An 11,945-nucleotide genomic window follows, 5' to 3' on the forward strand; every position below is an offset into this window, starting at 1 on the left:
CTTTTGGAGGACCTGGCAAGGTGAAAGAAATTTCAGAGTATTAGTCAAGGGGAAGGTTGAAGTATAGGTAGTATGCTCTTAGTATTTCTATTATTATCCATAGAGTTAACCGAACTCTTTTGTTGATGGCCCTTTAGGAAAATACTTGGCGGACAACTAAATCAAGAACAACACTGCTGAACAAATGAACTTCAGGGGAAACAGAATAACACAGAGGGCAGGTACACATTCCTTATTCACCTTGTCAAACGAAAGCCCAGGACTACAGGAAAGCCAGCAGTATTGTGAAATTTTACATAACATTCTGAAGATTATTATTATTATTATTATTAGGTTCAGTTTGGCTGGCATTAGTTTGCTGAGATCTTTCTTCTTTCTTTCCCCATCCAAGTCTGTGCCTCCAGGAATTGTATGCTAACTCAGCTTTTTAGCTGCTTCACCATCTAGGTTATACTCTAGATGACTTGATGGTAAAACTACTTAACTGGAGCATTCAAACTAATTGGAATGGTTCAAACTCAGATTCGAGGCAACACTCATTCGTTAGCGCAAAACTATGTTATCGGTCAAAATTCCACCGTATTGGACCTCTGTCACCATGCATAATTTTATTGTGTCAAGTATTTTTCCATTGTCAGATATTTTTTCGACACATGCCCGTAAACCAAGTATGTCTTGTTCATACTTTTGTTCAAGAAGCAAGAAATCAAGCTATTTTCTGAGCGCTTCCTCTGTTTCGAGGGGGTCGTATCAGAGTACTTGGGATCATATTAATGATATTCCTTTGCAAGCCAAATGCACTGAACAGTTACTCCACCTGTGTTTGTTCCTCTTTTTGGGAATCATGGAGATGTTTAAGATGTGCAGACAGCTGCAATCATAAACTAATCTACTCGAGAAAGTGTTTTCCTTTAAGAACAAAAGACGTGTACAAAGTGTCATTTAAAGTCGATATACTATATCTTAAAGGGCATTTGGTGTTTTTTTTCCCACGTATTGTCACATAGCCTTTCTGTTGTTCCAAAAAAAAACAACAGTGGTAACTCCAGATTACATGACAGCGACCTATTTTTTTTAAATTAAATTAATGACATAATTTGTTGTATAAAATGTTTATTTGATTAGATTTTAACCAGTATCACAACCCCCTGAAAACCCCTAAAAAGTATAAATATTTCAACTCTTTTGTTATTTGTGTAGTTGAGTAACGTGTACAGTATAACGTATAATTTTTTGAATTTGTTTCAGATATAATTTTTTAATTCAAGTGCAACAGAGGTTTTTTCGAGCTATATATGTATATATATTATATGGGTGGGTCTGGTAAGGTAACTTAATATGACAAATCTTATTGAGGATGCTGTGTTTTGCTTTGTGAAAGCAGTGTTAATGTGGACGTAAGTTAATCATGGGGAAGGTTCACATTGAAATGCTAATTTACGTTCATTCAATGAGGATCCATGGCAATCCATTACTGGTTATCACTAATCCGCTATGATGAATTATTCTTACAGTTTGACACTCACTGCTCTATCTTAGGCCAAGTAGGACAGTGTACTCAAAAAAAGTGTATTTATGCACTGTTCTTTGGGGAAAAAAAGAAAGGGAAGTTTATTTACAGTATCACCATTCCTGCATCTCGACTCTAGTCATCACTACACTTGGCTACTACCTTACTTTTCTCACCAGATTTGATTTTGCAAATTACATTTCAGCCAGCAGCCTGTTCCTCCATAACCCGCTTGAATCCATAGCTTTATTTTACATAATTGTAATGGTCTCTGTGAGATGACATGATGAGGTTTGTAGAAGGAGGTTAAGTTGACCAAAATGCTTTGTGCGCGTGTGTGGGTGTGTGTGTGTGTACACTTTCCTTCAACTCTATGTAAATGAGAACAAGTGGAATATTTTTAATGCTGATTAAAAATAGAAAAATATTTTATTGTTTATTGTGGGGAGGGGAGGAAAGGGAAAACTGTGCCGATAGTATTGTCTATCTTCCTGATTGCTCATTGACAAGCATTCTGAAGGCGAAATATATATGTGAGATGTTACCCAAACCTACGGTATTGTCTTGTATGTCAATGTTGTGCTAAATACACCCAAACATGGTCTCGTAAGGTCTATTGTAGAAACATCTTAAACTGGGTATAGAGCAACAAAGCAATTATTCAGACATTAATGTTCGAAAAAAGGTTTTTTTGTCTGTTTTTTTTTTTTTTTTTAATTATCTAGCCAGTAGAAACAAACACACTTCTTGTTTTTGGAAAGAACAGACAGAAATGTGTTTTGGTAAATATTTAAAATAAAAATCTCCTATTAGTCTCTTCAGAATAATTTCTAACAGCCCCAAAATAAAACAGGTTGCCAATCATTTATCACTCATCTCAGTCTTTTAATGTAAAAAAAAATAGACAATCTTTTCCAGATTCTTCTCTGTAGTGAATATGTCCTTCAGTAATTCAACATTGCTTGTAGAGCATGCAGAAAAAGCAGGGCAACCTTTGCTTCCAGATAAATCAAAGATGATGTTTTGTGCTGTGTACTACTCACTCACTCTCTGTCAGCGAAATTGTTGTTGTTTTTATTTTTTTCCTGCGTGCTGTGAGGAAGTATGCTTTAACATCAAACACGTGCAAGTTCAATGCTAAACTGAAAACTTATTTTGCTTCCTTCCAAATTCAATAAAAGTCCTAAATACATGGAAATACTTGTTTTTCTTCATTATATGTATTGTGGCTGATCTAACAAATCACATACCTACCATCTCACCAGAAAGGAATAGTCCAGGGGTAGAGTACATATGGCTCGGGAGCCACATGTGGCTCTTTTGATGGGTGCTCATGGCTCTCCGCTAAAATCTGGACACTACGTCTGGAGTCGCTTTAATCTTCCAGTTTTTAATTAAACCTTTCTGCATGCATGCATACATCCCATTGAATAGCATCAGGGTAACAAGTTTGTCAATATAATTCTGAGACTTTTTGTACTTTAAAGGCACTGAAATGACTAAAAATGCACGTTTTCATGTATTTTTACTTCTAGAAAAATTCTGAGTATGGTTCTAAATGAATAACAATTGAAAATATGAATTGTTTATGGCTCTCTCTGTCAAAAAGGTTCCCGACCCCTGGAATAGTCCATAACAAAGAGAACTCATAAAGGACCGCAATGTAAAAGTAAGCCAATTTGTCAATTTTTTTTTTTAATTCATTCATTTTATGAACCACTTATTCTCACAAGGTCCACAGAGGTGCTGGAGCCTATCCCAGCTGACTGACTTCGGGAACCAGGTGAGGGGGACCCCTGAATTGGTGGCCAGCCAATTGCAGAGCACAAGGAGACGAATAACCATTCACGCTTATTTAGTGTTCAACTAGCCTACATGTTTTTGACATGTGGGGGAAACCGGAGTACCCGGAGAAAACCCACACACGCCCAGAGATAGCATGCAAACTCCACACAGTTAGGTCTAACCTTGGATCGAACCCAGAACTGTGGGGCTGACGTGTTAACCACTCAGTGAGAACTGATTTAGGATTGAACCCAGATCTGTGAGGCCGACCCGCTAACTACTTGGCCGCTTTTTTCTATTTTTGCTCATTCAAATTGGCCGCTTTTTTCTATTTTTGCTCATTCAAATTGGCCGCTTTTTTCTATTTTTGATCATTCAAAATGGCCGCTTTTTTTCTATTTTTGCTCATTCAAATTGGCCGCCTTTTTCTCTTTTTGCTCGTTCAAAATATGTGTCTGAAAACCAGATCTGGGATTTGAGTCCAGAACTACCTGAATTTGAGACAGACATGCTAACCACCATGCTCTAAGTTGCCTATGTCAGAGATCAGTCATTGAAATATATCTTAATTTATCAGCGTCATGGTTAGCTAATTTGTTGTTTGCTTATACTGCAATGTATTTTACTGTATATACAATGTTTACATTTCTGCAAGAACATTTATTTTAAAAAATAAATTAGTATTTCTTTTATAGTTATAATGCAACATAGGAAATTGAGAATAAAGCTGCATATGAGGTAAGTACTTTTAACTCATTGAAATGTTTGTTTTCACCCTTTTATGACTCTGCCATGATGGGAAAATGAGTTCACCATTAATTCGTTTTCTGAACCACTTATCCTCACCAGGGTTTTGGGGGGTGCTGGAGCATGTCTCAGCTCACTATGAGCACCAGGTTGGTGGCCTGCCAATCACTAGGCACAAGGAGATGGATAATCATTCACATTCGTACCTCGGAGCAATATATAGTGTTAAACCAGTTTTTGGGATGACGGAGGTACCCGGAGAAAACCCACGCAAACCTGGGGAGAACATGCATCATCCACATAGTGAGGGATCAAACTTCTGGCCTTAGAACTGCGAGCCTGATGCGCTTACCACTCATCCGCCGGGTCATGTGTTAACCATTTCCTACATTTAATCACTAATTTAGTTTATTTAAAATACATGGATGATTGCATGCCTTACAATTACAGGTGTTTAGAAATACAGGCTCACCAATATAGCAATGAATTTTAGCACATTTACTATAATCAAGTTCAAATATAATAAACCCCATCCACCACTAAAAGAAATTAATGGAAACATTTCATGAAAAATGACAATATTCATCATTCTCTAATGATTTAAGCGTGGGAATTTACATTTCGATTACATTAAGGTAAGACTGATTCGTTTCTGGTCTCTTGGACAGGAGCTGATGAAGATGATGGCAGGCGTGGCCACACTCAGCAGAGGAAGGTGAGGTCACTCTTCCGGCAACCAACCTGGCAGCACACCGTAGTCAAGACATTGTTTATGTCCCGTCTGCTTAGGTCTGAACCTGAGCGATTTTTGATGTTTTCCAGACTATTCTCCTCTCCTGTTGAAACACCTGCATCAACAAAATACAATGAAAACCAAACAATGCCTCAATAACACACATTTTATCATATTTTTTATTTGTTTAGTTCTGTGTTTCTACATACACAAGACAGATGGAGTCTTTCCACCTTGTTAAACTGAAGCTGATGTTCCCATCAAAAAAGGTAAAGCAGATTTCCTTCATGCAATTTGTCTTGTGCTCTATTCCTTCTCTTTGTGATCACTTTATCTGATAAGACTAAGTGAGTTTGCTGTGTGTAACAGACAGAGATCTTGTATTCTTAATGTGTGTCCTCCTTTGGCTTAATGGCCCATTGTCTGCCCACACGCTAGGAAAATTTTAGATTAGTAGAATATGGGGCAAGAACATTATTAACATCAAGATGATGTGGTTAAAGTGTGTTCTGTTGTCAGAGGCCGAATAAACGAAAAATATTTGTTAAATTTATTTTAATCAGACAAAATCATGTTTTTTTTTTATAATGATTCAGTGAATCTACAATGTTGTGACTAAATTGAAAAGTATTTTTAATATAAATATCCTCATTGTGCAGCTGTACGTAATGAAGCATCTCATTGATGCATTTTTAGGAATTATAAATAAGAAAAGGGCAAGAAACTTGCCAGAGTCAAGATCATTTCCTCCACTTGCCGTGTTCCATAGTTGAAAATGATAAATTACTTTTCTTATTTCTACAACTGACTGTCTGTTTTATTATATATTATTAATTTTTTTAAACTTTTTTTAAGTCAGGGAAAATATTGACAGTCCCATGTAGAAAGAAATTGCAATTTAGTTTGTTTGTCAAAATAAGAAGAAAGCACATTAAATTAGCAGAAGTAAATACACATTATTAGATTTTTTCTTTTGGGACAGTGTTTTGCAGCCCTAGGGCCTTGAGTTCGACAAATCGCAATACAAATAAATTCCTAATCTAATTGCTCACTTTTAACTTTAAAGAAATGAATGAAATAGTCTCACCATCCATGTCTGACTCAATGAAGTATCTCCTCCAGCGAGAACCTCCACAGGTATACACCACAGCTCTCAGGAACTCTCGGCCACACAATTTCACCGCCTTTACTTCAGCTCTTGCACTTCCCAGACACATGACAAGACACAGCATGAGAGGTAAAACCACAAGAGCACGCATCCTGGATACCTTTACGTTGCCTTTTTTTTTTACCCCAAACCAATGCTCTGAATGAGATGTGTTCTGTGTAGATCTCCTCTTTTACAAAAGTCTTGGACTGCTTTGTCCTGGCTTCTCACTTTATACTCATCCACTGCGCTATTGTCATATCCAGAGTATCCCTCCACCTCCCACTGACTGCCCCTCAGCCCATCCCATTTTTTTTTTGTCCATTTGGGCAATTTTATTTTAAAGATCACTGCAATCAAATTAAACGAGGGCAACCCTCTTCGTTCCAGGTGATTACGTAGTGATTACACTGAACGTTAATGTAGTGCATGGCTAATTAGGTGCTGCAAAGTGAACCCCCCACCCACACTCAAGCAGATGTTTGATGAGTGTACACACTTAGAAAGTAGGGATGTCCTATACTTTACAGCATTTTGGACCATATGACAGGAAAGAGTCATTGTTGACTGTCCATCAGCAAGGTCATTACAGAGCTATGTGATAGCCCATATGACATTTCAATGTGATCTTTATCTGCAGACCCACTTACACATTTGCTTGAAAAAAAGGGGGGGGGAAATCGATATACAGTCATTTTGAGTGCAGCACATACAAACTGGGGCAGCCCAGTGCCTTACAGTTGGAATCCTTACCTTTAAACTGTTTTATCATACATAAGTTTAATTCAATTGGAAAAAAATACAGAAAAGATATGCACATAATCGTATTGGAGCTTACACAGTCCTTTTTATGTAATAGTTACACTCTGAATTTGGATTCTGTGCTTTTGCTCTAGGAAAAAAGTAACTTTTCCTTCTGTCAGTCAAATAATTATGTTAAAAATAAATTCGTTTTTTTTCCTGCAGATTGGATCGGCGCTCGAAGGATCCTTTTTATCTCACCGAGACAATTGGTCGCCTGTTCTCTGGGAGTTAATGTTGGAACAAGTTGTGACGACCAAGTCACGACACACCTTAATGTATGTAAGTGTTTTATCTCCTGGACCTGGAATATGTATTATCTCTAATGTTTGATGTAAGACAGCAAGATAATGGAGATCCCCACCAAAACATGAAAAGCAGGTGTCATTCACTGATTTAAATAGTATTTTTAAATGCTATCAAACCAGCAAAAAGGCTAAAAGTATTTCAGATAGTGTGTGAAATTAACATTCAGATACTATGTCTGTGTTGGCATTGATGAACATACAATCAAACGTGACTAACGGGAGATTCCTCCTACACGGTGTTTACTTTTTCTGGTCAGTTTTCTTTTTTTTTTTTCAGTTTTGCGTTGATGTCAACCTGTAATATAACTACCACACTGTGATGTAACGTAAAAACTTTTTAATATTATGAACTTATTTTGCAAAGTTGTATATAATAGATAAGTCGCGTTCAAATTAAACCCATCATTTCATCGTATTGTTTATGTAGTTTCATGTCCAATGTAATGTAAAATGTTTTTGAAGTTTCATATTGTGATGAATCTGGTAAATTAATTCAGATTTTCAGGTGCATGTGGACATTTACAGTATGTAAATTTAAAATTAGTATTCGAAAATGATACGAAAATGGTTACATTACATTTTTACTGAGTGCATAATGAGACTTAGGATGGAAAATGTATTTTTGTGACAGTGGTCATAATTTTTTTGACTTTGATACCACTCAGAAATTCACCGGACCCTTGGCAGAAATGGAGCCAATCACATTGCATCTGGTCTCTGCCACTGCACAAGAAACCATTGCCCGCCAGCCCCCCTGCGTCATTGTACCTGGCCAATTGTCTCATCTGGACATTGTTCCAATAACATAAAACCACACAGTATTTGAGAGATTAGATCAGACATGTCCAAAGTCCGGCCCGCGGGCCAATTAAGGCCCGTGGACAAATTTTTACCGGCCCGTGGCCTCTATCATGAAATCAATAATACACGGCCCGCCAGCACTGTTGACCACAGTATAAAATACATGAGTTCATTATTTTTTTGTGATGGTCAAAATCACAGTTTGAATATGCAGTGATCATTGTTTTGTTTTCAGCACTGTTCCTACAGTGAGCATATAATAGTGAATAACATGTGATGGTTTTCTTAATTTTTTGTGGTTTGTGATTTCGGTAAAAACCTAAATGTAAAAAAAAATGTAAAAGTAAAAGTATGCCATTTGTAAAAATCCCAAAAGGTTAATTTCTATTTAATGTTAATGGTTCAAAGAATGTCAGGCTAAATAGTCGGCCCGCACACATTTTCACCTTACCAAATCTGGCCCTCTTTGCAAAAAGTTTGGACACCCCTGGATTAGATATTAGGGCGTTTGAGTGGAGACTTTCTTCTATGTACACGATGCAATATACATCCAGACCAGTAGGTGGCAACATGTTGTGATGAGGTGAAATCTGCAGAGCGCTTTGACAGCGTGGAGTAGAGCGCTTCTTGTTTTAAAGTAGCATTAAACGAGTTGACCTACTCTTAAATTAAGTTATTCTGGTATTTGAAAGGCTCCTCTTGCACCTACAATGTAAGTCTTGCTTTTGCCATTTATTGTAGTCCTTTGCAAACGTAAGATTGTTTTTAACCCGTGCTAACTGGCTAGCAACTACTACCAGGAAGAGAAGCGCAATGTCGATTGTCGGTCACATTTAAAGTGGAATTATGTCTTATGGCATTTTTTTTATGTTTATTTTTCTGAAGTAGAGCCACCATGGAGCCTGTGATACAACGCGTTCGGCACAACGTGTTGTGGAGCCTCCACAGAATCGGACGAAGGAACCACTCGGGGTATGCTGAGCGTGTTGTTTCCACTACCTCCACCTGGAGCAGGAAAGCCCCACTCCGGGTGTCTCGACTCTATCAGCCATCCAACCTGCGTGACATGGGCCCCGACAGCCGAATGCAAGGAGAATTGACATGCAAAAGCCAGAGGCTCATGCAGCGTGCAGGTCTCATTCATCCATCTAATCCAGGATGCTACTACTACCTTCCTGCCACTGTTCGCTCCATGGAGAAGCTGGTCAGATATTGTTCTTTTAACTTTTTCTAGGCCAGGTAGTTACAAGAAAAAAATATGTAACCTGAAAGATGTGCATTTGTATACTAAATGTTAATGAGTGGCTAGTGCTTCGGCCTCACAGTTCTGGGGTACTGGGTTCAAATCCAGGTCACATCCACCTGTGTGGAGTTTGCATGTCCTCACAGGGCCTATGTGGGTTTTCTCTGGGTACTCTAGTTTCCTCCCACATTCCAAAGACATGCACGGTAGGCTTATTGGACACTAAATTGCCCCTAGGTATTGTGCCTTGAGATCAGCTGGCCACCGATTCAGGGTGTCCCCCGCCATTGGCCTGGAGTTAGCTAGGATAGGCTCCAGCACCTCCCGCGACCCTCATAAGGATAAAGCAGTTCAGAAAATGAGATGAGAGATGTTAATATTGGATGTGGTCTCCTGGTCACAATTAATATATATGTATATTTTAATTATTATTGTTAATACTATATTTATTCATTTATTTTCTGAACTTCTTATCCTCACAAGTGTTATATAAATCAAACTATGAATTTGTGCATTGTTGGTTAAAGCATTACTCAACATTCTGTTCCACGATTTCCTCCAATTACCAGGTAAGAGTGATTGACCAGGAGATGCAGCAGATTGGTGGGCAGAAGCTGGATATGCCCAGTTTGTGTGCTGCTGATCTCTGGAAAGCCAGTGAGCGCTGGGACTTGATGGGAAAGGAGTTGTTCCGTCTAAAAGATCGTCATGGTTCCAGCTACTGTTTAGGATCCACACACGAGGAGGCAGTATCCACTCTGGTAGCTCACCAGACCACCTTATCTTACAAACAGCTGCCTCTACTGCTCTACCAGGTTAGTTTATGCCACTGGTGTCAAAGTGGCGGCCCGGGGACCAAATCTGATCCAATGAATCCTTTTGTACGGCCTGAGAAAGTAAATCGTAAATTCAGTTTTATGGTCAAATTCAAATTAAGATTAGATGTATAGGGAATATTTCATGTTTTCTCCCTTTGTAAATCAATGTTTGCAATTTTTAAAATCCAAAATTGTATTTTTTTTCTTTTTGTGGTATTTTTATTTTAGAAAATTTGAGGCAAATGAACGGTTATTTTCTAAGAATTTTGAATCCTGAATGTCCTCCAATTCTGGGTTTGATGCTAAAGTTAGAGGTCAGATGGACCCAAATTAGCCTAATCATTTTGTTGTGCTTTTTCTCAACAGATCACCCGCAAATTTCGTGATGAGCCAAAGCCAAGGTTTGGTCTCCTTCGAGGAAGGGAGTTTTACATGAAGGACATGTACTCTTTTGATGTCAGTGAAGAAGCTGCTTATGAAACCTATGAATCTGTTTGCCAAGCCTACATGAGGATCTTCGCACGACTGGGCCTGCGTTGCGTGCAAGTGCAGGCCGACACGGGGAACATAGGCGGAAAACTCTCGCATGAATTTCAGTTACCTGCAGACATTGGCGAAGACAGACTTGTACTTTGTGGGACCTGCTCTTTTTCTGCCAATGTAGAGACAATAGTGCCGGACAGAACTGAATGTCCGCAGTGTAAAACTGGCACCTTGACAGAGTCCAAAGGCATCGAGGTCGGCCATACCTTTTACTTGGGCAAAAAGTACTCTGAGATTTTTAACGCCACTATCAGCAATGCCCAAGACGAGACGAGTGTTGCAGAAATGGGCTGTTATGGCCTCGGCGTTACACGCATTCTTGCCGCAGCCATCGAAGTGATGTCAACAGATGAAAATATCCGATGGCCAGGTCTTCTCGCTCCTTATCAAGTTTGCGTTATTCCCCCCAAGAAGGGCAGCAAGCAGGCTGGTGCGGCAGATGTGGCTGAGGAGCTTGTCCATGAAATAGGACAGAGTTTGCCTCATCTGAGAGGGGAAGTGGTTCTAGATGACCGCACCCAGATGACCATTGGCAAGAGGCTGAAGGATGCTAGCCGATTGGGCTATCCATATGCCATTGTAGTTGGACAGGGGGCACTAGAGGATACCCCCAGGTTTGAGGTGATCTGTCAGCAGACTAATGAAACATTGTTTTTCAGTAGGGATGAGTTATTCAGTCTTTTGGGGAAAGTGGAGATTGTATGATTGAAATGGGGTTGTGTTTTTTTGTTTTTGTTTTTTTAATTCATGTTTGTAAGCATAAAAGGTGTGGATTGTTGTGGTTATGCAACATGGAATTTTGCTCCATTACTACGAATGTCGAACAGTTTTTGACATAAGATGAAGTTGATGATCCAAACACTCAATTATGAATATAAATTAATGGAATTGAATGGCCGGCCGAAACATTGATAACATTAAATGATACTTAAACATATAATTATTTGTTTTAATCATTACCTGACCTCAAATCTGATTTAAAGGTTTTTTTTTTCTTTTACACACAAACTGCTTTTGAACTCTTGATCACGTTTATTGTTTATTTCAATGCCGATGGGGGTTAAAAAGATGTAGAACAAACTATTTAAATGAATGGTTCTTGTGCATGACTTGTGATTATTTGTTTCATCCTTTAAGTACACAATGGATTCATTGGCTGACATATGACGCTTAAATCAAATTTTGATGGAGAGGGGCTAGTTAAAATGGAATTGAAGTTCCAATGCCATTTTTAGGACTGAATTGGACCTCTATTGGCATCAAAGAAATGCATTGAAGGTCATATCATGAAAATAAATCAACCTTTAAGTGTTACTATGTCAGTAACCAGTGTATATCTCAATGTGTATTAATTAGTAATGATTAAATGCTATCAATATTGCTAATATATATTTTTTAATTACCCAAAATAATGTTTTGCTCAATTGACTTCAAATATAGAGACCACTGCCTTTGAAAGACTTAAGCATAAATACAATAAATTTGTTTAGATCAGACAGGATCACCCCT

At 38.3% G+C, this 11,945-nt stretch overlaps 3 protein-coding genes across 4 annotated transcripts in view; 2 read left to right on the top strand and 1 right to left on the bottom strand.

Moving 5' to 3' along the window:
* sgip1a (SH3GL interacting endocytic adaptor 1a) overlaps positions 1–2,708 on the top strand; it is a 38,165-nt gene extending 35,457 nt beyond the window's left edge. Inside the window, exon 25 of the mRNA XM_077716453.1 lies at positions 138–2,708. Coding sequence (XP_077572579.1) covers positions 138–160 — 23 coding nt within the window. The 3' untranslated portion in view covers positions 161–2,708. The remainder of the gene's footprint in view (positions 1–137) is intronic.
* Positions 2,709–4,440: 1,732 nt separating this feature from the next.
* insl5a (insulin-like 5a) lies at positions 4,441–6,086 on the bottom strand. Its single transcript, XM_077717404.1, has 2 exons — positions 5,863–6,086; positions 4,441–4,890 (listed from the first exon to the last, which is right to left on the bottom strand). The coding sequence occupies exons 1-2, from the start codon at positions 6,032–6,034 to the stop codon at positions 4,745–4,747; spliced, it is 318 nt and encodes a 105-aa protein (XP_077573530.1). The 5' UTR covers positions 6,035–6,086; the 3' UTR covers positions 4,441–4,744.
* Positions 6,087–8,377: 2,291 nt separating this feature from the next.
* On the top strand, positions 8,378–11,545 carry pars2 (prolyl-tRNA synthetase 2, mitochondrial). Of its 2 annotated transcripts, none has more exons than XM_077717133.1 (4): positions 8,378–8,544; positions 8,718–9,036; positions 9,645–9,890; positions 10,260–11,545. In XM_077717133.1, the coding sequence occupies exons 2-4, from the start codon at positions 8,728–8,730 to the stop codon at positions 11,139–11,141; spliced, it is 1,437 nt and encodes a 478-aa protein (XP_077573259.1). In that variant the 5' UTR covers positions 8,378–8,544; positions 8,718–8,727; the 3' UTR covers positions 11,142–11,545. The 2 variants fall into 2 exon arrangements, with proteins under 2 accessions (XP_077573259.1, XP_077573257.1); XM_077717131.1 differs by having other exon boundaries at positions 8,721–9,036.
* Positions 11,546–11,945: the final 400 nt, after the last annotated feature.

This window comes from Stigmatopora nigra, chromosome 5 (genome assembly GCF_051989575.1).
Source record: "Stigmatopora nigra isolate UIUO_SnigA chromosome 5, RoL_Snig_1.1, whole genome shotgun sequence".
In the NCBI taxonomy this organism is placed as follows: Eukaryota; Metazoa; Chordata; class Actinopteri; order Syngnathiformes; family Syngnathidae; genus Stigmatopora; species Stigmatopora nigra.

Coding starts and splice junctions, on each gene's coding strand:
- insl5a (XM_077717404.1), bottom strand. CDS start 6,034: ATGCGTGCTCTTGTGGTTTTACCTCTCATGCTGTGTCTTGTCATGTGT. Junction 4,891..5,862: donor CATTGAGTCAGACATGGATG/GTGAGACTATTT, acceptor TTGTTGATGCAG/GTGTTTCAACAGGAGAGGAG.
- pars2 (XM_077717133.1), top strand. CDS start 8,728: ATGGAGCCTGTGATACAACGCGTTCGGCACAACGTGTTGTGGAGCCTC. Junction 9,037..9,644: donor TTCGCTCCATGGAGAAGCTG/GTCAGATATTGT, acceptor TCCAATTACCAG/GTAAGAGTGATTGACCAGGA. Junction 9,891..10,259: donor TGCCTCTACTGCTCTACCAG/GTTAGTTTATGC, acceptor TTTTCTCAACAG/ATCACCCGCAAATTTCGTGA.